The sequence below is a fragment of the Idiotropiscis lumnitzeri genome, chromosome 4, assembly GCF_059441095.1.
Source record: "Idiotropiscis lumnitzeri isolate Australia: NSW breed Sydney's pygmy pipehorse chromosome 4, RoL_Ilum_1.0, whole genome shotgun sequence".
Lineage (NCBI taxonomy): Eukaryota > Metazoa > Chordata > Actinopteri > Syngnathiformes > Syngnathidae > Idiotropiscis > Idiotropiscis lumnitzeri.
The window spans coordinates 11611953-11639924 of NC_142394.1; the positions used below are offsets into that span (position 1 = coordinate 11611953).

The 27972-nt window shown below is 39.9% G+C and overlaps 1 protein-coding gene across 1 annotated transcript; it reads left to right on the top strand.

The window, feature by feature from the left end:
• Positions 1-25: 25 nt before the first annotated feature.
• Positions 26-27972, top strand: LOC148338122 (protein diaphanous homolog 1-like). Its single transcript, XM_088293483.1, has 11 exons — positions 26-170; positions 11549-11647; positions 11784-11878; positions 12221-12322; positions 12571-12810; positions 13545-13674; positions 13791-13915; positions 14036-14200; positions 14466-14598; positions 17784-17873; positions 26145-27972. The coding sequence occupies exons 1-11, from the start codon at positions 26-28 to the stop codon at positions 26330-26332; spliced, it is 1512 nt and encodes a 503-aa protein (XP_088149609.1). The 3' UTR covers positions 26333-27972.

Sequence of the window (27972 nt, forward strand, 5' to 3'; positions counted from 1 at the left end):
CTCTTTTTTCCCTCTCTTCCTCATAATGTCTTTTTGTCGTGATTTTTCATGCGCTCTCACTCCTGTCTTCTTGTCCCCGTGGTCCTCACCTCCTGTCCATCCGTCGGGGGAAAGACGAAAGGAAAGGAATGCTAATTTTATCACCACAGCAACAGTGTGGGAGGAGAAAGGTAGAAAAAAAAAAGAAGCAAATGCCACTCGTCTGAGGAAAAAGAGATGGCCAGTGAACGGTGTGCATGCTCCTCCACAGAAAAGATCAGTGCGGCAAGTGTACTTTACTTTTACTCCACCTTGCCAAGTTTCCCCTTTGGAGACACGCATATATAGATCATATATAATTGAAGTTTTTTTGGTTTTTTTTGGTGTATGCTGGATGTGGATTAATTGCCCATGTTTTTTCTATCCAGTACAAAACCCGCAGTCAGTCTTTTGTTCTACAAGTCAATTATTTGTTGTACTTTTCCCCCGTTCCTCTTGGTCCGCCCCTCACTCATGTCAGAAATGTAATCAGCCTTGCCAAGGGGAAGAGGAGGGGTAGAGTGGGAGGTACAAGCGTGGTGGTGTTGAGGCTAGCAAGACAATTTGACATGAACACAGGGATAAGGAAGGAAAAAGGCATATGTGTTCCCAATTACCATTCCAGCTAGCCCAAAGTCACCTTTGTGGCGAATGTACGCACGCACACTAGAAATAGCTACCTTCTTCGCACCTCTCTTTGTGTGCGCGCTGTTACAATGATGATGAGATAAACTCAATATCATGGGCCGAGCTGATTTTCTTCTTTCCATGTCTACAGTTTTAGCTCTGTGTGTGTGTTATTCTAAGTCTTGTGTGATTGCAGTTGTGCAAACACTTGCTGATTAAGTCCCACTGATTTCAACCAGTCTCCACCTCTGATTAGGTGTGCGCGTGAGTCGAATTCAAGTTATCGGCCTTGAAGAATGAAATGAGTGTCTGGACATGCTGATAATATTTATGTTGGGCCAAGATGAAATTGAAGAAATTGGCTTGATGTTATAATTGGCATTAGATTCATATTTGAAGTAGCAAGGTTCAGGTCAGGCCCGGGATGATGATGATAAATGCAGTAGTGTGTTTTTTAAAGCAAGGCGCCTTACAAATGCAAACCAATGCAAATGTGTGTCCTTGTTAAGAGGCCATGTTCCGTCTTGATTCTTAATTAAGAAGCCATAGGCCTCCGAGCGCCGCCTGCTTTCCCACACTTCATCAGGCAAGGAAATGACAGCAACAGCAGGAGAGAGATGCAGACAGCGCACGAAGGCACCAAGAAATGAAAAAGTGACGTGTCAAAAAGTATTCAACAGAAGGGAATGTGGGTGGATTTAGAAAGGAAAGCAAAAGAATGATTGCTTGTGGAGAAGTGAGAAGCCAAATCTGATGGGTTCTAGTTATAAAAAGTATGGCTTTAGAGTCTGGCAGTGGAGGAGAGGGGGGGGGGGTTCGAATAGGCTGATGTGCTATGAGGCCCACTCACATTCTCCATTTCTACTGCTGAATTGATGTCACTCATTTCCATAGCCGCCCATGCATCAGGTGTGTGCGGCTTTCCGAGTGGTAATCTGTTCCATCTTGTTCTTTACTTTCCATCTGTATAGGATCTTTCGCTCCGTCGCCTCTCATCTCTCACTATCACATCTGACTGACTCCGAGGGAATGAGTTGGTTTGTGTGCTTGTGTGTGTGTGTGTGTCTGTATCTCCATATCTGTGGTGGCATACATGCTAGCATATACTCGTTTTGGCAGCTTGCTCTGTCCCTGCCATTTGCTCGTACTCTCTCTCTCTCTTTCTGTCTCTCTTGTCAGTGAGTGGAGAGGGAGTGAGTTAAATTTTAATGGTGCTGCCATCTCTCACTAGCTGCTGAACGAGGGCCAATAGAGGCTGACACACTCAGTGAGCCATGAGAAAAGACAAGACAGCCAGTCGAGCGATAGCCAGCTTGACATACCCTCACATGCTTGCTCACAAGTGCTAAGCATACACAACAGGTGGAACAAAGAAATTATTCATATGCTATCACGTTGAGAATTTTGCAGCAGAAGAAAGCTTTGATAATTTACTGGCATTTTGTTCTAGTCACTGTTTGCGCTAATGTACACTATTGAGGCAAGATTTCAATATTGTGAGATATTATGCTATACAAGGTGTGTTTGAATGTTCCAGGACTGGTGTCACAAAAGATGTATTTTTACTTCAGCTATGTAAATTAAGTTATGCTGTTGGAACTAATTTTCCTGAATTCATTCAACCCCACCTTCATGCACTCCTTGACGGATTTGCCTAGCATCCTCCGCAGCTTTGTCTTCACGGCCATCTTGACGTGGTCTACCTCTTTAACACAGGTCACCTTGTTGACTCCTTGAAGCTTAAGAAAGAAGAGGAACTGTCTTATGCTCGGTGCATTGCGAGCTGGCGTGTTGCCTCGTGAAGGAGCTACGTTGTCTTGTCACAACTGTTGCCTCGTCTCACTCCCTAAACAAAGCAAACACCTCAGGATCGTTTTGTAAACGTGCTGGTTGATCATCTGGCCCACACTGAAGGAGAAAATGTATCATTTGTGTTTGAAATATATCGAAAGCGACACCACTCTTAACTTTTGAGTCTTGGAGTATTGCATTACCTTTCTGGATTTAGTTTCTTTCCAGTGTCCAAGCACATCATTTCTCATTATCATATCATTTGTCATCATTATTTAACGTGCATATTGATATTTTCTTACATGTGAAGCTAACATTGGCTGTCATACAGTCCAGGAAAACATATTTTATTATGCTGTATTTTAACATTTCTCCTGCCTCTGGGGAAAAAAGGAAAATCGTCCATCGCGCAAACATCTTTGTCTTGGATGATTTCATTTCTCTCTTTTTTTTTTTTTTGTTCCGATGTTATGAGAGAGAATTTTCCCCTGTGTATTGATTACTGTCTAATTGCGTGTCAGTCTGCAATGTTACAGGAATTTATGAACATGTCCAAAGTTTTTTTTCCAAAGAAATCGCATTTGTAGTTCATCTCAAAGACGTTTGATGGGTGTGAGGTCGGGGCTGTCTTCTCCTTCGACACTTGCCTTTATGTTCGGAGGATATAAATGTTTTATTATTATTTGTTTTTTATTTATTTGTTTTAAATGGCAGATTTACTCCGAGTTAGAAATGTGTAGTATAGTACTTACTCTTAGCTGTAACTACTAATTCCGAGCATGTCCCATTTAAATCTTGATGACGAGTTTTATTGAGTGCATCGAAAGCTCTAGTTTGTTTTGTTTTTTTTGTTTTTCGTCTGTGCTACTCCTGACATCAATCATTTTTAGTTACAGAATACTTAAAAGAAATCTCTCATGGCGGGGTCCCTGTAGGAATGCATCGGATTTGACTCTGCGGAGTCTAGTTGGCATTATGTTTTTATGAATCTGAACTCAGTCATGCGCCAGACTGTGAGCCATATTTTGTGTTCCTTGATTGTTTTCATTTGCCCAGCCTCACATAGCTGTCTGATTGGCAACACGTTCCCCGATGTCTCGCTAAGCACATGGTGGGATTAGATGTGTACTTGTATTGTGTGCTTTTGTTGGTGTCTTGTTTGTGTATGCACGTGTATCTTTTTGTCGAGCCCGAGCGCAGCCGATTCCTGGGAGAGGGCAACAGACAGATGTTCTCAGAGAGGATTTGCATTTTTGTCTCCCTCTTTAAATATCCGATCCTCTTGTTTAATTTATTTTGCGGTTTGGTGCTTTTTTTTTTTTCTTCCCTCTTGGGGTATGGGGTGAAACTGATTTCACAACCTGGAAACCATGCAGCACACCAGAAAGTCTTTGATGAGAGACACTTTTCCCCAGGTTCCCACATAGAGGTGGAAGTTGTCAGATCACGGGTATCAGGCCCTCTAGCTACTTAGTTTGGCTATGATCCAGCGTTATTGATGTAGTTCAAACACCTGCAGAAGTTCCCCGGTGGCATTTGCAATGACAGATTCACCCATGCAAATGAGGCATTCATTGTGCTCTGTGCAATATTGATTCCAGATTCAGATCTTTCAGATTTTATTTAAAGTTGTAAATAAAAGACACTCTAATGTAGTTCATGGAAAGAACTATTAGACAGGATTGAGTGCGTCTCCCCTCGGTGTGTAAATCACATTCATGACAAGCTATCTCCTTTCCACTCATTACTCCTGCTTTATTGACCTCATCTTTTACCTCGCCTCTGAACCTTTTTGCTCCTCAATCTTCCTCACAATAATATCTATCCCTCACAAATGTTCCACTTTGCAGTACATCATCTTCATCTCTCCTCCAGTACTTTTTACTTTCTTTGCTCCCAGTGTTTCTATTTCATTTTCCTAGGCTTGATCATGTTAGCAATGTTGCCTGGAAGAAACACATCACGGCAAGCACCAGAAATCAGCCTGATCCATACGCCCGTGGACATGTACACTTTTTCCAAGTGTCTGTGTGTTTTTCCTGCAAGCAATGGCTGACATTATGAAGGGCAAAATTCCCTCCACCTCTCCAGTCCCTCCGGTGTCTTGAGGGCTCGCTCAAGAGTTAATTAGACCAAGCAAAACTGGCCCTTGTTGTCATCTTTGCCACGCATATACAGGCACACACACACACACTTAGACTTGCAAGCATTTGTGTGCCTGTACACGCTTCTGTGTGTGTTTGCGCGTGAGTGCCAATCCTTCCACCATGCGGTCAAGTCACAATTACTAATCAGGCCTGGAAACCTTTGCCTGGGGAGACTAAGAGGGAGGGAATGAGAGAAGCAGCTAGCAAATGAATGAGTGCTTTTCTTTGTCCTCATCACTGAAGCAGAGATAAAGACGGCTAACGGGATGGCTGGCTGGAGACAAGAAGACAGAAAGTGAGGGATTAGCGCAGGATGAGCGTGTCCGCGCCGTTCGACAACGGGCTTTTAACTGTCCTCCATGGCATGACACTGTGACGACGTCCACTTTTCTCTGTCTGACTTTCATCTCGTTCGCTCTACATAAATCCAAACTGTGGGCTATTTTTTGTAGCTCTTATTCTCTGCTCTCTTTCCCTTGTGGTCATATATTAAATTTGACAGCTGACAAGAGCTGAACACCTAATCCTTTTTTGTTCAGGGCAAAATGATCCTCGCGGGGTGTATGTCTTCCAGGTCATCTCACTTTTTTTCATTTAGATTTTTACTCAGTTTGAAGGTTATCAGTTCCTCCACTGCAGACATGTAAATCAGTGTGCATGGATAAATGATGGAAACTTTTTCTGAAATCTCATTCCATTATTACAGCTTAGTTGTCTACATCCGAAAGTGCTATTATGAATGTGATTTGGCAACCAAATTCGGATGCTTCATGTCATCACATCCCAGTACAAACGAACGTCAAATATCAATCAACATATACCAAGCTTCTGTTGCAATTCACTCTCCTCCCGCTAGAGGGAGCACTCTGCTGCAAAGGCTCTAGCATCAAGGACATTGACTCTTCCAAAATAGAGAACCAAAGTGCCACGCAGACTATCACGGTCCCACAACATCGCTACTCTGGCCCCACCTCTCCCCCCTCTCAGTGAGTCATTTTGTTAGTCAGTCACCCACTCACATTTGAAGTCAGACAAGGTTAAACTTTGTGTGCCGGGTGTGTGTTTTTGTGTTTACTCTATTCCTGGCCTGGCTGCTGTAAATCATTCAAGGTCACTTCCTCATCATCTTTGTCCTTTAAACTAAGTTCTCAGTATCTGCTGCCCCCTCCCATCTTTATTTTCCTCCTGTTACTTGATTTGATTTCCTTCCCCTCCTTGCACTCTAGTGCTCCATCCTTTTCCTCTGCTCTCTCTATCTTCCCTGCTTGTAATTAGCTGGTGTAATTGCTGTAGTAAATCTTTTTCTGCTTTCCCAATGAGACTGGCTGATATAGGACTGATTTAATAAGGACACACTTGCAGCTCACCTCGCCCCGTGTGTGTGCGCGTGTGTTATTTGGAATGGGGATTTATGGGTCTTTTGTGTGGTTTCAGCAAGTGTGAATTTCGAGTTCAAGGTGGTGTTGTATTGGTACGTCAAATGTAGTTGCCCTTATCAGCAATGCAGCCTGCGTATCACGTTTGTGTGGGATGGTGTGCGTGTGTGGGGGTGTGTGGGTGTGTGTGTGCGTGTGTTCGTTTGTGTGTCATCAGTAATGCTGTTGTGTGCGTCATTGCTGATGACCTTCATGGCCAGAAGAGCAGAGGGAGGTCAAAACGGCCCTGAGAGAGCAACACACTCGCACTATCCAATTCTGTGTCCTCGAATTCTCCATTCCAAACGCTTGTGTGGATTCACTTTCTTGTCCACTTCCTCCACCCCCTCCTTTTTTTAAATGTCATTTTTAACTTCACCAGAAATCTTTTCCCCTTCTGTTTTCGCTCACTAACAAATTAGGCGATAGAAGAAATTTAGAGTGTGGGTAATGAACATTGGTGTCGCGTGACAGAAGGGTGTTGACATACTTGCGCCTTTTATCTGCAGTACACAAATGTGTCCAGTGGAGGGCACTGTGGCTCCACTGATGAAAAGCCACTCATCCAGTGCGAATTACTTTTTGCCTCCTGTATTCACTTTTGTATCAAAGAAATGCACAAATTTGTTTTAATAAAAGACAAGTCTACAAAAGAAAAACATGTATATTTGCAGCACAGTCCAGACGTGACAAAATTTTGCAACCTGAATTTATCTATTCAATTGCATTCATTTATTGCATTTTTTTAGTTGTTTTTTTTTCCAAAATCAAAACAAATACACTTTAGATTTTTTTTCTCTATATATTTTCATTATTCATTCTTTGAACATTAATTGGGAATGCAAAATATTTTAAACTATACAAGAAGTCTGGAGATGTGTTAGTATTTCAACAAACTGTTTAATACATGATAACAATCATATGATAGATCAGTATAAGATTAATTTATATTTTGTAAGAATGTAGATAATTATGCAAAGATTTTTTTTTCAAACAGTGATTGCAAACAAACATCTTTAAAAAAAAAAAAGTGAATTAAAAATGTGAAACTTTGATCAAATGTTCTTTGACATTTGTCTCCCCCAAGCCAAAGCTGATCATCAGTGGAGAAAACACATTGACATGAAACTTAATTCATATGCAGTTAGCCATTGGTATTAGCAAAGAATTAAGTTCTACAAATTTATATAGTCTATTTTGAGGATAACATCAAAGTTGTTAGACTTGAAAGCTCTTGACTGCAGTTTCGCTGTACATGCGCCAGGGGTGCGCAAGTGAGCACAGTCTTAGCCCCTCCCTTAAGCCTTCCCCCCGCATCCTAGCCCTCCCACATCCTGCCCCCATTCCCCCTCCTCTCTGCCCCACCCTGCCATCTGGTCCTTTTCACACAATCACGCGTATACACGTGCACGCACGCGCACGCACACCCGTACACGCACACACACACACGTTGGCCAGTCTTTTCTTCCCGTTTCCTTTCACAGAGAAAAACAGGATGAAGGGGCTCTTTCAGGCTCACAGTTACCGTGGAAACCCCCTTATTCTTCTTCTGTCAAACACACTTATATTGAAACACATACACACGCACTTCTATCGAGTGACAGCTTGTTGGACATTTAAAGTTTAAAGGAACCAAGACTACAGCTGTTCCCCTGTCTGCCATATACTTCTGACCTCTTGTTTACTTCACACAAAGAATTTGATGCCTGTTTTTTTTTCAGGCGCAAAGTTAACTTATCAAACTGAAAACGCAAGTTTCCTTCTTTGTTCTCCTAAAAAAAAAAAGAAAAAAAAGTTGGCAAAGCATTTGTTTGTCGTTTTCTTTTCCTTAGCAGATTTTTCCAAAGAAGCTCTAGTCACGCACACACATTCATGTTGAAACTTAAAACCCTCTCCAACGTCCCAGTTACGACAATCTCCAGGCCTGGAATGCTTTCAGGAATGGAAAAAGGAGTTATATAAGTGTTGAAGTTTTTTTTTTTCTCCCATTGTGCTTCCCGAGGGCTCATGAAAAACATTGTCGTGCGGCATTCAATAGAGCACATCATCTGAAAGCTTTTAGCAGGTTAAAAATAAACTACAGGCGGCAGTGATGAAAGGATGAAGACACCTCGTAGAATGAAATAGAAAAGGGAAGAGGCCAAAACTTTTACAATGTTTATCCAACTTTCTTTCCTTCGTTCATACAAGGCTTGGCTACCTTTTCCACCACATATTTTTCCTTTTAAGGATAGAGGAAGAGAAAAGAAGGGGGAGTTAGGGGCACACACTGGTCTGCTGACTGACTAACAGACTCCTCTTTGTGTGTTTTCACGCGCACAGACACGCACATTTCGACAACGACCTCAGCTCCTCATGATCTTGTTCACCCCCCCCCCCCATCCACATATGCTTTTTTTTTTTTTTTTAGTCAAATAAAAGTAGGAGGCAGAAATGAAGAATTTCATGTGCCTTTTATGGCACACACATGCATGACCGTAAATGCACGCAACCCCCTCTACGTTTCCTCCCCATCTCTCAATGCCAAGCAGCTGTTGGGCAGACTCAAACATACAAGGGGGGAGTTGGTCCTGCAAAACTGTTCTTCTTCTATATATAGGTCTTAAAAAGTCTTGCAAGTCTTTCTGGTAAAAATTAAATTTTCATTTTATGTGTGGGTGTCTGTGTGTGTGTGGGGGCGTGTGTGTGTGAAAGTGTGTGTGCACGTGCATACATGTATATATATATATATATATATATATATATATATATATATATGTAATTTAGGTAATTTGTTAATTTTTATTTTTATTTTTTTAATATTTTAATATTTCCCCCTTTAAATCTTCAAGTTAGTCTGTAATAATCTGGAGTAAGTGTGTGATTCTCATCAGTTTGCTCCTCTCCTCCCCCACATGACGTGGCGCAATGCTCCATAGCCGCCACTAGAGGTGCCATCGGCTTACAAATGGAAGCCGGTTGGGCATGTGGAAACCACAGAGCAGCCATTTTACAAATTGTGTTACTCCAAACCCCCATTTCATGAATCAGTTGTGATGTCAGCACATCTTGTTCTCATTCAATTGGCTAGTGAACAGCTGCACTCTAGTTTATGGAGCACACACGCACACACAAACACCAGCATACAGCGCAAATTCCCTCATCATCTTTCACACATTAACCTAGTGACATGATGAAAAGTCTCCTCTCAGATTAACTGTATTGTTTGATCTTATAGGTCAACCAGATTAGAGCCTTGTGTGCCTTGCAGCATGTGTGTGCGTCTTAAAAGTGCATTAGGGTGCAGAATGCTCTCTATAAAATATTAAAACTGACCATATATATATATATATATATATATTTATTGTTAATGTTCAGTCCTTTTTTTGTGTGTGTTCTGTAATGTTTGTCCATGTGTGATGCTCACTTCCTTAAGTTCCTCCCAGCTGTGCGGATACTGTTCTGTTGTGTCTGTGTATGTCTTCCTGTTTTTGTCATCCAGCTATCAATAGGTTATATCACTGCATTGGGTACATTGTGTTGTTGATTTGTGTCATGATATACAGATTATAGTACAATCTAAAAATTGTTTTCAGTTTATTTTTATAAAGTGAAACATATGATTGTTGAACTCTCATGAGGCAGAAATGTCTGCCGATATGCAGGGAAACACTTATTGAGACCACAGTCTGTATGTTCTAACTCAGTGGGCTAAAGATGAGTTTCAGAGCTGATTAAGAGGCCTTCACTGGTGAACTATGTGCCCTCTCTGGAAACAAAGCAGCATTTGACTAGGCTCATGATGGGCTTGCCACATGGATGCCATGTTTTGAGCTGCAGACATCTCCGTTTGTTGTCCATGGAGATTGTTGCTGTATGATTTTAAAACGTGACTCTCAGGATGTGTGATCATGAAAAAATATATTTGATATTATATTTTGGGTAGAAGTTTGATTTGTGTTTTCCATTGGTTTATTCACCCTCAGCTATTACTAAATGTCAGACTTTCTTTTCTTTGAAATAGTTTAAACTTAAATGTCACCTTAGATAGAATGTGCAAACCCTGTGCAATAAGAGGTCTGTAGTCTGGCCTGCTCTTTGTAAATCAACAGTCACTAAATTATAAGATAAAAATAGATGCGGGTCATTTAGGTTGCTGTTGAGATTAAAACTGAGATTGTTTAAATAATGTCCACTAAAATGCACGAACCACCAACCGTGACACACACTTTCATGCTGACCTCAAATCGAATTGACCTTGCCTCTGTACAATTTTCACTTCAAATGAGGACATGTCCAATGCCAATGCACTTGTTCATCTTTCAGCCCTAATGTTTGTCTGCCCCACACAAAATGACACATCCTTAGTCACAAATGTGACCTTGTTTGAGCGTGTTAGCACAAACGTGTTTGTCAAGTGTGAGTGTGTCATAAAACGTACTGTATTTTCAAGCGTCTTGCAAATGTTAACATGCCTCCTAGCCAACAAACATCCAAGCGCATTTCGAAGGCCGTGGGGACTTCTTATCCGACGTTATCATCTCACACCATTCTTTCACGCGTAAATGTCAGCTCTGATGGAAAAAATGAACCTAGGTAGTGTTGGTATGGAGTGAGTCTTTGAAGGCTTGGTGAGGTGATTCAAACTGTCTATTTAGTACAGGTGAAAAAGTATTTGCTCATCTCTCATTTCTAATATTATTTTTGCATATTTATCCCAATGAAATGATTTAAATCATCTATCCAATTTTAACAGCTGACAGACAACCAAGCAAATTCAGAAAGTTTATAATTGATCATTTTATTTATTAAGGGGCAAAAGGATATACATTTGTCCCTATATGAAAAGTAATTGCTTCCTGAACCTAATAAATGTTTTTGCCACCCTTGTCAACAATAACTTATATGACATGCTTGCAATAACTGGCTATGAGTCTTATGTGGAGGAATTTTGGCCAACTTTTTTTTTTCTCTCTCGCTCTTCTCTCAGATAGTTCATAACACAGCATCTCAAATGGATTTAAGTCGAGGCTTTTACTTGGTCACCCCAAAACATTTCTTTTTCTAATCAACCCATGTTATTTTCATTGGCACTGTATATATGTTTGCAATTTAAGGAAAGATTGTTTTTTTTTTTAATTAACTTTTAATCAAACAGCAATGTGAGTCCCTTGCTCCACTATAAGTAGGCGAAACTATTTGGACAGCTGGACCCCATTAGTCCCTCAACCTTATCTTTAACCAACAAAGTATTTTGGTCATTTCTTCCGACTTTATGGGATCAATTTGAGGAAGGCGCGTTTCCTTTTTTTTGGCTGTCTGTGTCCGAAGAAAGGTCCGTAAGGTATTTTTGAATGAGTTTTGGTATGGAAGAACTTAAGAGCTGTTACTTCAACCACATAAAACACCTTTGAGGTGAACTAGAGCAGAGATCATCACCTAGCTCATTTCCCTTCCATTGTTTGCTTTGCTTTTAAGTGTCCATATAAAGATTTTGGAGGAAATTGTGTTTCAAACAAGGTCTTTCACATGAATTGTTGATTGATTCATCTTCTTTGTCCTCATCCCCAGCCAAAAAGGAACTAGAGGACACAAATGAAAAGAAGCAGTTGCAGAAGAAGAAAGTCAAGGAGCTGAAGGTTCTAGATTCAAAGTCCTCACAAAACCTGTGTAAGTCTAAATAAGCATTTGTTTAAAAAGACATGCGCACAACACAACCCAATGCTAGAGTTTCATCCTTGAATGTATTCCAAAATAACTATATTACTGTGCGTTACATTAACTTTTTTTGCGTGTGTACATGTAGCCATTTTCCTTGGATCGTTCCGTCTTCCGTATGAAGAAATCAAAAACTGCATCCTGGAAGTTAACGAGAAAGTCCTCACGGAGTCCTTGGTTCAGGTACAGATTTCACAAGGATATTGAAACCTATTTCATTTATTCATGTGTTACAACCAAAACAATGTAGTTCCTTTTAATGAGAAAAAAAATCCACAAATAATGGATATTCTTGTAGATGTTGTATCTTTTTTATTATTTAAATCTCATTAAGCCTGCACAATTTAATGAGAACGCAGGAGGGGGTTGTCAGCAATTCTGCCATTTAAAGGTTAATAGTACTTTTGACAAGCATAATCAATTTAACAATGCTCTCCCATCATACTAGAAGTTTGTCAAAATATGAAAAGAAAAAACTATTTAACTTGTGCGTGTGTTTTTGTGTGCATGTGTCTCTCTGTGTAGAACCTGATCAAACAGCTGCCTGCACCGGAGCAGCTAAGTGTCCTAGGAGAGATGAAAGATGAATATGACGACTTGGCTGAGGCTGAACAGTTTGGAGTAGTGGTAAGGAGGCACGCAGTTATATATAGAACATTGCTGTTTTTTGTAAACAACTAGTCATATGCATGTGATGAGACATGGACGATTATCATATACTGATAATTCAATAACACTCGTTATATTAGTCACAGTAATGGTTCAGCTTCCAAAACAGACACTGTTTTGTTCGACTGTGGAAGATGTGTCTAATGGATGAAATCCCCCAAAGTCATGCAAGCCCCCACTCATCCTTCGTCCATATCTTTTCCTAGATGTCAAGTGTGAAGCGGTTGGGGCCACGGCTTCAGGCCATCCTGTTCAAGCTACAGTTTGAGGAACAGTTGAACAACATCAAACCGGATGTGGTGTCTGTGACGGCAGCGTGCGAGGAGCTCAGGAAAAGTGACTCATTCGCCAAGCTGCTGCAGATCATCCTTCTTGTTGGCAATTATATGAACGCAGGCTCCCGTAATGGCAAGGCCTTCGGATTTTCCATATCTTACCTATGCAAGGTGAAAACACAAAAAACAGTGACAACTGTTCAAAAGCCCACCTCGAAACTTGATTGGTTTCGGACATGCTCCCTCTCAGACCATTTTTCTTATGCTGTTTAGTATTTGAAAAGTTGCATGTGCTTTTCTAAAGACACTTCCTAGCTTCCCAGCTAATATGAACTGCTGCTATTTTTTCCTAAACTCTTCCTTGGCATTTTCACTTGGCTTTTTAAAAGTGCTTTTACGGTCACAGTTTTATATTAGCATCATAGGATTTTAGAGTATATGTACTGTGGCTATTGGAAAGCTTTGGTTTCACAAATGGAATCTGATTTATTCATTCCATACTGGTTTACATGGGGCCATATGTTCCGATTAGAATGAATCCAAATGTCCAAACAAAATGAAAATACTCTATACAACCACCTCAGTCTAAACAAAATGTCAAACTCCGAAGAGTATTTATTCGGATTCACAGGTGTGGTATATTCCTTTTGCTAATCTGATTAATGTAGTGGAGCATGTAAATGGCAGATCAAAATAGATCAGGAAACCGGTGACAGATCTTCATTTAGAATCCTAAATCATCAGAATGATAAAATAATCTCCATATAAATCCGGCTATAATTAATTTAGAAATGTTCCTGTTCCATTTTACAGCTGCGGCTACACTGGCGATTGTATAGATTTTAGATCCATTTGTCATTGTCAGCTTTATCGATGGACCATAATCTAATATTTCATCCAACCAGCTACGTGACACCAAATCAGCTGACCTGAAGCAGACACTGCTCCACTTTCTTGCTGACGTGTGCATGGAGCATTATCCGGAGGTCATGAACTTCACGGACGAGCTCATCCATGTTGAGAAGGCCAGCAGAGGTAAACTGGACATCAAACTGTGCTGCCCTCACTTCAATAATCATTTGAAACAAACACAACAAAATAATGATCCATATGCATAAAAAATTACAATTGTAATTTTTTTCTGATCATAGTTTCGGCAGAGACACTTCAAAAGAATGTAGAGATGATGGGTCGTCAGATCAAGAACCTGGAAAAAGACATTGAAACCTTTCCCCCCGCACAAAATGACAAGGATCAATTTGTTGAGAAGATGTCGATATCCTGTTTATCTACTAGATCAAAATAATTCAGCAGTTCAATTATTCATTACATTGTTAGGGTGTCAAAAAAAGTTACGGGGATATTTATTCTGTGTTCCTTAACGTAAATTGTTCACAATTTTGTAACCAGCGCACATGAACAGTATGAGAAGCTGGACCTGATGCATAAAAATATGGAGAAGCAGTATAGCGATCTGGGAGCCTACTTTGTATTTAACCCACGAAAACTTTCAGTGGAGGAGTTCTTTGGGGACCTCAACACCTTTAACAACATGTTCCAGGTATTTTCTGTTGTCTATGCAAATCCTTATCGAGTTAATTGAACAAAGAAATTCATATTGACATAAAATTGTAGTATAACTCATGTAGTTTTTTTTAGTTATGCATCATGTGGACATATTTGGAATGTATCCTGGATTTAAATTGATGTTTTCCAAAACAATCTTGATTATTTAAAGAGTCATTTGGTTCGTACAAAAGTGATATTCTGTGTCGAAATGTCATATTTTCTTTCGCATAATATTTTTTTCATTGTCCTTCCATCAGCAAGCAGTGAAGGATAATCAGAAGAGGAAGGAGGCAGAAGAAAAGATCAAAAGAGCCAAACTGGCCAGGGAAAAGGCAGAGAGGGAAAAGGAGGAGAAACTCAAAAAGAATCAGCTCCTGGACATCAACACAGGTAAATGTTTTGTTCTTAAATTTGATTTTAGGAAGAAACCAGCAACTGTCTTATTTTGTTATTTCCTCCCTATGCCAGTTGGGGGCACTCAAAGTCCACACTTAGGAGTATTTCTGTGTGTATCAGAATGTGTGGGTTTAACTTTGACAAAGAGATCACAATTTCACGACCAGAGATAATCTAATATAGATGACTTGTTTAAAAATAGTGTCTTTGGAAAACAAATTCAAGTCGGATACATTATCAAGAAACTTTCTGGCCTATTTGTAACTCTTCTGGCAAATAGAGTTGCTTACACACAAAAATAACTTCAAAGAACATGTTTTTCCATGGTAAAATGTGTAGTCTGCTAAAATTATGTATTTCCATAGTCATCCCTTTACAGACAAAAAGAATCCTTCTTGGTAGACAGAGAGTGAGATAAATTATCTCCATGAATAATTATGACCTAGTTTCAGTAGATTCCTTCTGTCTTGCTCCACTTTGGCATCTCCAAAGATTCCACAATTCCAGATTCACTACAGCCCAATATAAGCTGTTTATTTATTTATTTAGTTATTTATTTATTTTGACTTTAAGACTGTATGTATGCGTGTCCCTGTATGTTTTTTGGGGGACATTGTTCATTCTCCTCTCTTTCTTTTGTTTAATCAAGCTTTCTCGCTGCATTTGTTCACATATCATCTAAATCAACATTAAGGACCTCGAGATGCCATCTTATGTGCGTTTGACATATGGAGTGACGTTTTTGAATTGAAAGCAGGAGTATTAGTTTGCATTGTACCTCTAGAGGCATGTGAGTAGAAAATAATAGAACTTCAAAGGTGTGTGCGTGTGTGAGGGTTGGAGATAATTTACATACAGGTGGCATATTTGATTGCCTCGGGTCACCTAAACACCCTTATTTGAATTCAACCACACACAAATACACACACCTGCTCTTTGTGCTGTATTTGTTTATAACCCTCATACTGGATGTCTGTGACACAATCATTGCTTTCAGCAATGACACATTTGCACTTTCCCTTCTTCCATGTTTCCTTGTTTCTTTCTGGGTTATCTCATGAAATAACTAAATGTTCTTCGTTCGCATGCTATCTCTGTCTGCATAGCACTCCTGTTGTTGATTAAACCCTGGAAGGTCAGGTTGTGATTTTGGTTTTACCTTGACAGTGTGACAATGCTCAACACTCCCCCCTCCCCACCCTTTTTTTGGTGTCGAACTATTTGTCCTCTCTCAAGTATATTTACTTAAAATTGATGAAACGAAAATGTATTATGAGCTTTTAGTAGTATAAGGGAGAGTCCACTGTATCCTAAATGTTCTGACATGGAACTTCCCACATCCTCTGGAAAAACACTGTGGTCTCATCCCAACTACTTGGAAATGGGAATTGACCTATTCCTGCAACTAGGCGTCAGTAGAGTCCGCAAAAGACATTGCTCGGAAGGGGTGTGCGCATGTGTGACCTACACTCCCTCTCAGATGCTGGTATGGGAACCACCGCTGGGAGTGCTCACGCTCCACGCAAGTGTTTGCGTGACCACAGTGGGGGAGGGGATGGTGAAGCAGCGAATGCAGCAGCTGCTCTGTTGAGGCTTGAACTCACACACACACACAAATATAGTTGTCTCTTGATGGAGAGGTTAAGAGGAGAGAACAAGAGGAAAGCAGAGGACGAGAGAAACATTGATGGACTGAAGAGAATCACAACTTCTCTGTACTATTCAGTGCGTCTCAGATATTCACCAAATTATTTTACTATGTAAATGAACATCCACCAGAGGTGTTATTGCTCCACGCAAGATTATGCCCTCACATTGTATTTTTGCCTGTGCTAGATTGTGTTTGTGTTAATCGATCTGATCCAGTGAGCCATCTTTTATTGCTCTTGTGGTCTAATGCTATTACACAAATTAATCTGTCTTATGTACTTAGTGGCCTCAGGCAGGACCTTCCAAACAGCACGTGTAGACATGTGACAAGCTAATACTTGACTTGGGGCCCTTAATTTTTTTAACCTCTCTTCTTCATGTTGCCTTAACTCTTACATCTGCAACTCCATTAACTAGACGGAACACAGACAACAATTGAAATAATAAAATGCATGTCTATCATCATGTGCTGGCATAATTAGCCCTGTTGTGGACCTTCAAAAATGGAAATAAAAAAACCTCCAGTGAAAGAAGAATGTATTTATGTGACATTATCGCTCAAGGCCAGACAGCGCCTTAACAACTGTGTTTACACTTCCTTGCAATGCGCTTGCACTGGTGGTTTAAAGCAGCCATGTAATTAGTGTAAGCATCCTTGTGTTGTATGTGCTTCCATCAAAGGAGAAAAAAAAACATTGCTGAGATCACCATGAAGCATCGGTGTAGTTACCAGCTATCAGCACTGAGCGGTGTATGCGCACCATTGAAAGGAAATGTGTGAAGCTGATCTGGAAGCTGCAGGCCATCTGCCACATGGCTTATTGCTAGATGCGTTTGTGCGTGCGTGCCTGTGTGCGCACGCATACAACTGTGGGGGTTGGCTGGTGGCGACATAAACCTTTGACCCCGCAGCCTTCTTTTCCAGACCCCTCTCGTCCTATTCAGAAATAATTAAAACCATCTGCCTGGCTGCAGAGCTGTACTAGTAAATCCCCCCCACACACACGTTTACATAGTTGTGGATCCGTCAAAACGCACACTTGCATACAGCCTGACTGAGAACTACCAAATAATGAGACAGACATCATCCACATAATTGTAAACTGCTGCATGCTTACTTTTCTGCATATTCCTCATCAACTCTAGACAACAGTCATTCCATTTACCAGTGTTTAAATATTTTTATCAGTTTAAAAAATATATATATATATTGAGCCTTTTTTCTACCTGCAAAATTTAGCATGAAGTTGCAGTGAGAGCACAGCACCTCATCTAGGTCAGTGCTTATCTGGGTTAATGTGGCAAATCTTCCAACATGGCCGCTTGGCTGGAAAACAAACGCCCATCAGCCCACGTGGGTCTGAGAAAATCACTGATTGGTTGGCAGTATGGCAAAACCCCTCAAAATTAGAATATATGTATGTGCTGTGCTGATTACAAATGGCATCCATGTAGAAAAAATAAATTTCCTTATTAATTGTTTTATTTTTTTGATAGATTGCTCATGTTACGTTTTGATGTGCTTTTAGAAGGAGATGAAACCGGCATCATGGATGGACTCTTGGAGGCGCTGCAGTCTGGTGCTGCTTTCAGGAGAAAGAGAGGACCGCGGCAAGCAGGTACACTTAACTACTGAACACATGCATTTCTTTGTTACTTTGTTACTTTTTTCATTTTGGTTATTGTTTTTTTTTTATTATCATATTATTCCTGTTTTATAATGTGTGCACCCCATCCTTTCTTAAACATTGTTGACTTTGTCACCTGTCACTACCAGATGTTTCCTTTCTTATTCTTTTTGTGAGTGGGGGAAATCCGTCACTATCCACATTAAGCCACAGGGTGGGTGCTGGGAGTTGATTCATGAATAAAAAAGTTGAGGAATAATACCAAATACCACTTACCACTTGAGGCTAATTGAAGTCAACAGACTTTCTTTTAAAGTTTCCCATCTCTCATTATTATTCACAATGTGAAATATGTGTTGAATTTTTTTTCTCCATTAAATAGTCATGAAATATATAATGGGAAAATCTCAAAATGTGAGAAAACTCATGGACATTCTCGTACCGTATATTTGCGGGTCAGCATTCTATTTATTTTTTGGGGGCCAAAAAAATCTTGCATACTAGTGACTACATTTATATGCGCTCAATATTCGGTTTAAGGTCCCATTCCAGTTTCTGTAACATTCGGAATAACATGTTTACATGCGTGAGCAGGCAATTATTCATTATAGATGGTAATTGTGATCAATTTCAATTTCCCTATTTAAACCGCAACGCATGAACTGCATCATGACACAAATAAACATATTTCCGCATCTTACTTTCAACCATCAATAATAGACATTATATTCATGTCTTTCATCACATTAATAATGTAGTTGTTTTCCCCCACGTTCCAAAAGTGAGGTTGCATCTCAGTTTCGCCATGTTTATCTCTGCTTGTGTATTTCCGATGGGTTAAGCACCAGGCAACCTGCATACTATTAATTTCTGTTCCCACAGACAAATATTCCATTCATGGACATACCCAATAGTCCTTTCAAAGGGGGTATTCCGATTTAGTTTATTTATGTTTTTGTTTGTTCATTTAACCAAATGTTCGGCTAAGAAAAGGAGTAAATTTGGGGGTTTTGCGGTTTTGAAAGGGTTATTGACTGAATGTTAATGTGGTCTGTGATTTTCTGTAACACAGCAGAAAAACAATTGTGACAAAAAAATATATAAATGTATTTTCTTGTATTTTGAGACAACAAATGATTCCGGTTACTGTAAAAGCAACAACAAAAAAACACAAACCCATTTGTACACTCAAACTTGTGCAGCAGAAGAAATGAAAAAGAAATGACAAAATGAGATGGCTACAAACAGGTGGATTTTACTGCTTAATACATATTCCCCAAATGCAATATTAATCAGAATGTCATGTTTCGACTAGTGGGCCTGGATAGAACATATTCTTGTAAAGAAACTTTTGGGGTTGACTTCTCCTTTAAGGGTACAGCAATGTTTGTAAGCATTTGACATGCTATTAATGTGTCTTGAGATCGCAATTATGGTTTATATTTATGGTTTAAACTATTAATCTAGACAATTTTTCATCACTTTTTGTGGGAACTCATATCCTCCTCAAATTCTCTCTTCGTGGTGGAGCTTCGTCACTATTGTGGAGGTCCACTGTATTGCATGCAATTAAACTTTAGCCATTGTTGTTCAGTCTGTAAGCCCAAAGTAATCAAGTTTAACTTCGCAGCAAGCTTTGAAATGTGAGTTACGAAGTGTCCATTGTTGAAAGAAGCCCAAGTGTGCGTGCGTGTGCATTCACACACAAGGGTTTGAGTGTGTGCAACCCGATCCCACCATCAATAGAAGCCAGATGTGAAGCGGTGCCTCAGAGTTGGAGGGTAGACTGCATTCTTTCTGCCTTCTTGTTTTGTGTGTCTTTTGTAAAGTGAAGAGCCAAATCAAAGCAAACTGTTTGTTCACATTAGGACATTTGCTGTTGCGTTTCTCTGTGGTCTACAGTTTCAATTTGGGTAAGTTATTGTAAGCTATTAAAGTGTAATGGTCCTGACAGAAACAACAGAAATTAGAGTGGCTAGGTTTATAGCCAATCCCCCAGAATACTGTTTTGCTGCCTCAGTCCTCAGGAAAGAGCAGGCCATATGCGAGAGAGAGAATGCTTGCATAGCTCCGGTAAAAGGAGAAGAAAAAAATGTCAATGGAGATCACATTTCATCTTAACCCCCACCATAATTTCTTGCTTTCACCGTGAAGTCATTTTAACTACTGGTCAGTAATTTCCATGCTTGTATGGGGGCGGTGTTATGCGTCATCTTTGTCCAGAGTATGTAGCTACTATTTTACAACAACTTGCAGCTACTCCTCATCTTGCAAACTGTGTGGGAGGGGCTGCTCACCAGAAAGAGCAGACTTTTCCTTTTTGGCTCTGGCAGTGTGGGGGTCCGAGTGCTTAATTTAGCAGAACTGACAGAGGAGGTTCAGTCTGATATCTATGGCGCACCACTGGAGCCGCAGGCTTCCTCCATCATTACACTTAAAAAGCTTATAAGCGTGGATGTAAATTTTTAGTGTTTACCCTATTGTGCACTTAAAAAATACTATTCATGAATCAGATTTTCTACATGCCCAGTAGATAGAACGGTATGAAAGGGATCCTGACATGAACTTTCAGCATTGACAACAACCATCCTCTGGATGTCCTAATATTATATCAAAACACTTTTTTTTTCACAAAATTTCACCTTATTACAGGCTCCACTAGGAAGGTCTACTCGCCTCAGTCCATGTGTTCCGGATTACAAAATGAAGTGGTCATAATTTCAGACAACATGCCTCGTACATGTCCAAGTGTTCACTCGTATTGCTGTGTTAGTGACGTATATAACCGAAAAAGGTCAGGTTTGTGACGTTTAAAACTGTTCTGCTAAAGCAGCCCATTTGATTGTGCAGTTTTGGCTATAACAATGCAAACAGTCATAAGCAAGGGAAACATGAGTCATTGTCTCACAACTTTGGGGACATAGTCAGGCTCGGGGATTGCATATTTATGATCAAAAACCTCAAGAAAAAAAAGAATTTCATTTCAGGGTCCCTTTAAGACACAAGGCTGTAAGAGCTAGAACTGTAAGATGGAAGAACAGTTTGTTTCTTTTCTTCTTTTTTTTTAATGTTTACTATACTATTATAGAATGTATGAAGTTTGACTTGATGTTAAACAACATGGTTTTGAAAACTTTGAAAACTGCTTGTAAAAAAAAAAAAAAAAAGTTTAGACCCGTGACCACAGGGTTAAAACAAGTCTTTGGTAACAATATGGACTGCTATTATTTATTTTTATGGTCTAAGGACGTCAGAAGCATGCCCCTCTTGTTCACACCCCTATTTCCTCCACAATGTGCAGACGGCAACAAATGTCACCTACGTGAGGTTAAACGAGGGCCTATGGAGTGTGTTGCCAAGCTCATTGTGTCCCGTAATTGTGACTGAATGTGAAGCCACGAGGCTGCTCAAGCTATCTAGTCTTCACCTTTGACCCTTACCTCAACTCACTGTGGGTATTTGTGCTGCTTGTATTGTATGAGTGGGCAGCCTAGGGTACTCCCAGCTGTCTAACCCCCTCCCTCTGTCCACTGCTCAAACCCGAGCAGACAAAACACACGCAGCAGATGTCTGCATGCCAACACAAAGACACACATGGGTGTTTGAATACCAATACATCCTCTCCATCATATTGCACAGGCCAGATACCATTGGATGCTTTTTTTCCCCAAACTCTCACGATCTTCAGGTTGTTATTTCAAGATCTGTTCATGTTTTGTCAATTTAGACCTGCTATCAGATATTTAATGCAAGACTTTAGCGCTTTGCATGTAGAGGCATGAGTGTAATCACTCACCACCAAGCCATCTGCTCGGTTGTGACCCGCATCCAATCAGTGCAGCGACCATTTGACAAAGCACCAATCACAACAAAGCAGCAAAGATGATGCGGATGGCAACACTGGAGGCACACGCTGGCTCTGCACACCGTCTGCCCTATAGAAAAGCCGTGATCTTTCGCACATGTTCACAAAGGGACACACAAACACAAGGGAAACAATTGAGATCATTGGTGTGGCCTTCATTGATATCACCTCATTGTTGAAGCAGGCATGACATCACCAGAAGGCAGTAACTCTCATACAGTGGTTATAAAAAGTCTACACACCCCTGTTCAAATGACTGTTTTTTTTTTTTGTTTTGTTTTTTAAATTTCCCAATCAAAAATGCATCCTATCACCTGTACAACTACTTAAAAAACTGAGCTGATATAATTGCATAAGTGTGCACACCCTCTTTGACTGAAGATGTGTCTGTTTAGAATTAATTGCATTCAAACTCATGTTAAATGGTAAGCAGCACACACCTGCCTCCATTTCAAGTGTTCCTGATTAACACCAAATAAGTTTTAAATATTCCTACAGGATTTTCCTGACATATTTTTTTCATTCTTGTAGAAGCCTCAAGGTTTATTATGTGCCACCACGCATATAATTAGAACAGGACAGAATTCCAAAGGTGGGCATCATCAGTCAATTGACTAAGTTCCCATCAGTATTTCAGGCCAGCCCACGTGGGCCCAGTATGTCCTACGTCGGCGACAGCCAATCAGTGTCCAAAATATAAATTCAACATCACTGACAGGCACTGCAAAAGGAGACACGTGGCCAAGTAAAGAAAATAAAATTAAATAAAAACAACAGACACACGCACAGTGTTTGTGTCTGTTGTTTTTGTTTTGCTCTCCTCACAGTGTGGTGATCGGTGGAATAAAAACAGTATGGGACACGTCATTATGGTCCATGGGATTGAAAGGTATAGTCTAATACACTGACAAAGCACCACATTTATTTGCGCTCTAAGCTTTTTTAATTTTTTTTTTCAAACTTGTTTTCAAAATTTTGCAAAAATGTTGGACATTTCCTTTGACTTTGAACTTTTATTTTTTTGCCCATAAGTCTTAAACATGTGTGGCAACTGGGGCAATAGTTTTTGCACAAATCTGTTTGTTGCTGGAAAGCAAAAAAATAAATAAATCTACATACTAGTACAGCTGAAATTGGTTTGGGGTTACTTATAGGTGCTGTCAATGATGGCAGGTGTGTGCTGACTCCAATCTAATATGAGTTTGAATGTGATTAAATCTGAACACAGAACCATCCCTAGTTTTGACACGCGTGCAACCACATTCTCAGACGTTTATTTTTACATCTGAAAAAATATGTATGTCCCAATATCGGTGGAAAAGGTTTGAAAAGATTTAGGTCTTTTTTTTTCTGGCCTGGGATGTCAACAGGCATGTGTGGTCTTTTTAGCCACTTTACATGTATGCACTAGCAATTACCATTGTTTGATGACGTCTCACTTGAAGCTGCTTGTTACACACTTAAGCCAGTGGAGGGTGCTACAGGTCCCTGCTAAACTGGACATGTATATGGACAGTACAAAAATAAAGTAAAATAAAATTTAAAAAAAAGTATGTGGACACAATACATGCTATGCTAACATCTTACTCTAGCTTTAACATAATTACTACTCTAGTACACACAAAAAAACATGCAGATGGAGGCTTTATACTATATTAGGCTTTGTTTGTTACCTTCTTTTATTTTGCAGTGGCTTACTTCACACCTCATCATCGCTGTGTGTTCTCTATATCGTGTTCAATCAAACATTCTTTCCCCTTGCCCGGCAGTCTGCGGGAGTATAATGTGTTACAGATGATCTTTTCCCTTCAGCCATAAGTGCCCCCCCCCCTAAGATCCCATTCAGTGCTCAAAAGAACCAATATAGTGCCACACCCACTCATAAACTAATCTTTTGATCTGAGTCTGGACGTCCCATTTCGCTCTTGCTGCGCAACCTGGCGTCATGCTAAGCCCATGGATCATTTAGTCAAAGTACCAGCTCCTTTGTTGAGTAAGACATGCTTTGGACGTCTTCTGTTTGTAGTGCCACGTGTTAAACAATTAGGGAAATAATTTAGTACATTTTTCCACCCAACCCTCCTTTCTGAGCCCACACGAGACATCGTATTATAAGCACAACTCTCATCCTGACTATGCTCGGCCTTTTGCTGCAGTGTAAAATCAAGATAACAGTCTTTGAATTTGGTTGCTTCCTAGTAGTGTTTGGTCAATATACCCTACTACATGTCTATCAGCGATTGAGCATCACTCAAAAATGAACTATTGACATTTGCAGGAATGATTGAAATTGAAAAATGTCAATATAATGTATTGTAAAAGTCAAATGTCTCAATAAATGGCTTTCTGTCATAGAATGATGTCAAAATAAAACATCTTGAGCTCTTAAAGGAACCTTCTAATTCAAGCCTGAGGATGGCTCTCATTCTGAAACTTTCAGACTCAAGTAGTGCCTCTAAATTTTCAATGAAACCCATTCGCTCAGGTACTCCCAGGGCTGCTAAAGTTATTTACTGGTTTGCAAATCTGCTCTCTTTCTTTCACTTAGCACTCTGCAAGCAGTCTGTCATTATTCATTTCTATTCCATGTAGGCCTCTTTGTCCCCGAGTTGTATCCACATACTCTACGTCTTCCTCTTCCCATCATCACCGCTGAGTTTCTTTTTGGGGCATGCGCATATATTTACAGTCTGGAAATAGAATGTTTGTGAAAATGTGCTGCTCTAAGATCATTAGTAAAATATCTGTGCAAAAATGTGGATGAGGAAATACAGCTCCATGGTCCACATTGCAGGTTTGTATTTTTAAACATCTCTCTACCCTCCTCTCCTCTTTTCTTCCCAGGCTCTATAGTGTCTTTGTCGCAGCTTATTCTGGAGACATGATCGGTAACCGTGTTTTGTGATTTAACCCCCATAGAGTACGAACCATGAGTTGTGTTTTGGGTTGACGTTTGTGTTACCATGGTTCATCTTGCATGTGTGGTTTGCATCGTCACAACACGGACAAAAAGTTCCTGTGATAAACCGTCTGACATGAAAGAAACATAAATACTCCAATGCAATCTCCTCCTGACCTATTTAATTCAAAATGGCTGCTGCTGCTGCTGCTGCCCGACAAGTGTGTGGAAAAGCCGGTAGGAGAAGAGACAGCAGGTTTTCTTCATTGCGCTCATTTCTGAACACCACTTGTTACTCCTTGTACTCTCTCCATTTCTATTAGTGCCATGTTTGGCGTTGAGCCACATACGTGTGTGTGCCACTAAGCTTTCCTGTGCAGGTGTCATGAGAACGAGTGTGCCGGTGTGCTGCTCATTCGGTACACAAACACAATTCTAGAACTCCTTCAGAACTGTTTTACAAGACTTTACTCGATATTACTTATTGATCTTTCCATTTTCAACTGGCAATGGGGGAAAAAAGAAAAGTGACTCATTACTTCATTTATTTTTGTAATCCAACATACAAAAATGTTTTTTATTTAACAGATTATATCATGCTTGAATTTTAGACTCAGTTCAAAAGTCTGAATTGTAAAAGATGAACCACAGAACTGTCTTTTGATTTTGATATTTAATTGGTCATATTTACATGGTTAACTAAATATGAGCATTTATTAAATTAAATTTTATGAATAATGAGCTTGTTAGTCTCCACAGTCAGTCAACTGCTGCAGATACACACAGTTCCTAATGGTTATATTAGTAGTAGTATATACTATAATAGTTCCTAACCTTGTAATACTAATTGTCGAAACTAACAAGCGTCTATACCACTGCTTGCTCTTTACCCAAATTTAAATTCATGCAAACTAGACCAATTACTTTGTAAATATCAAACTCAATTCTGTGGCTTTTTGTTTACCTGAGCCTAAAATGTCATTTTTAAAATTATGTAATTCAAAATGAAATAACTGAGTCCTTTTTAGTTTTGTTATTTTCCATTGGCATTTGAATTGAAAAGAAAGAATGATACACCACGCTATGTTCATCATGAGTGTAGTTTGCAATGCTTTAAAACTGCAATGAACCATCATAGAAAGTTGTTGGTCGTAAGAAACACACAACAGACAGATTACACTACTGCACAATGAACATGTTAAATTAATAGCACTCTGATTTGTGTCACTCAAAATTGGACATTATAGTCTTTGCAGAAATGTGCGGTTATGTGAACGTAACAACACACTAGCATGTTTGTGTGCGTGTGTGCATGTAGCTCAACGTCAAAGTGCTGAGAAATGAAACTGAATCGTTTGCAGTGGTGAAAATGGCCCCACGCGTGCAGTCCACCCGTGGTCATGCCTGCATGGACTTGTTATGAGTTCAACAATATTTCTCAGAGCCTGCGTATTTGCTGATGTCACTCACTCACGTTGTGTTTGCTGCTCTTTCTCAGCCAACCATAGAAGAGCTGGTCATGCAGTGACCAACATCCTGGCCAAAGAACTGATGCAGGAAGACGCGCCTTCATCGAGCAAGGTGCTCATTAATAAGGGCAAGTTGGATGAGAAGGATGAGCACAAGATCGAAGCAGGAGATTCTTCAGAGGAGCTACTGGAAGCTGCGCCTACTCGCTCCAGTTAGACTATAGGGGCCCCTCTTTTTTGTTTTTTTATTTTGCATTGTTTTGTTTTGTTTGTGTGTCACTGTCACGTGCTGTCAAACAGATTTGCTTCTCATCGCTGCAGCCAATATTGTTCTACAAGTTAAGAATTGTTGCCACTTTTGTCGAAATGTGACTGTTTTTTTCTGTTTCTTCACCACAGCTCTTAATCATTTGATTTGCTGGATCATATGAACGGTCGTTGCAGAGGAGGGATTCACAGATATTTTCAAAATTGTCTTTGTAATATTAGGCACGCAAGAACTGCTCCAAACGGTTAGTTTTGAATGCGCCATGAATTGTCCACTTATTTTTTTTTTTTTTGTAATCCTTGAAATTATATTGCTGTATTCTTGTTTGATACTGTGTGTTGTACATTGATGTTTGTAAATGCTGATAATTCCACTGCGTTGCTGGAAAAAGTGCCATTGAGTAGGAGTCCAGTCCTGTCATTTCACTCGGTCAAAGCTTGCACTTAGTAGCAGCTCTCACATTGGGTGAATGATTTTGTTCAGGGTTGTACACGCATCGGTGTGAGATTTTTTTTTTTTCTTTTCATTTCTTTATTTGTATAAGGGATGACACCCCTAAACAATGAAAGCCAGCACAGTAAAATGACATCAACATTCCTTTCAATTTGCCTGCTGTGTCATTAGGGAAAGTTCTTGCACTGAGTAAGCAGTTCCCGAATGTGGAAACACCCTTTCAAAAAGCAGTTTACATGCCTGTGTGCTTTTACGAGTGAATAATGTGAGTCATCTATTTTTAGTTCCTACTTATGTGTATGTCTGTGTGCATGTGTAATTATGGTACCCACCACTCTCATAAATTCTAGGTTTCAGACGCAACTTAGCGGGATCCGCGGAAGTCGCGCACTGAAAAGAATTTGTATGCACGTCTGTGTATCGATGGGGGTCAGAAAACAAGGGAAATGTCATGTATGTGGGCTTTTATGTACTTTATGGGGCCAAAATGACAGAATGATGGATGGACTCCGAACCCAGCACCCACCTACTCACATCCAGCCACCAGCAAATATGTAATGTGTCTCTTATATTCCTATGCAAACAAATACTGGAATTGCCATCTTATACGAACTTCAAATAACTGGATGGATTAATATTAACATCTTACTCGTTCACAAGTCACACCCTGAGTGGGGATGAAAAGTGTTGTTCAGGGAGAAAATCCTTGGCGATCACTTGCAGGGGTTTCTGTTCTTTGCACACTTAATGATGATGACATACCCAATCTGATACGAAGCACAAAAAAACTGCTGTCGCCGTTGTTTGGTGTTGGGTGTGCTTGCCATATACCGGAATGTGGCTCTTTTCAACATTAATGAGAGGCAGGTGCAAAATAAAAAGGAAAGCATCACTGGAATATATGTTTTGTTTTCTAATTTTGAGGGATTATTTTTTTTCTTCACGGGATTTTGTTTGCCGATTTTTACAGTTGATTGTTTTTTTTTTAATCTCATCAAATGCATGTGCTTTGCTCTCCTTTTTTCAAGAGTTTGCTTTATGTATTCGGAACAATGCACACATTTAATATTCCTGTTTGCTACGCAGAACAATTAAAATGTCTTAAAGTAATAAAAGTTTCTTTTGTTTTCAGTCTA

Bases quoted from the DNA above. Each gene is read 5' to 3' on its own strand.
- LOC148338122 (XM_088293483.1), top strand. From the start codon at position 26: ATGTCTTTTTGTCGTGATTTTTCATGCGCTCTCACTCCTGTCTTCTTG. The intron at 11,879-12,220 runs GTACAGATTTCA...CTCTCTGTGTAG, and splicing joins TCACGGAGTCCTTGGTTCAG to AACCTGATCAAACAGCTGCC. The intron at 13,675-13,790 runs GTAAACTGGACA...TTCTGATCATAG, and splicing joins TGTTGAGAAGGCCAGCAGAG to TTTCGGCAGAGACACTTCAA.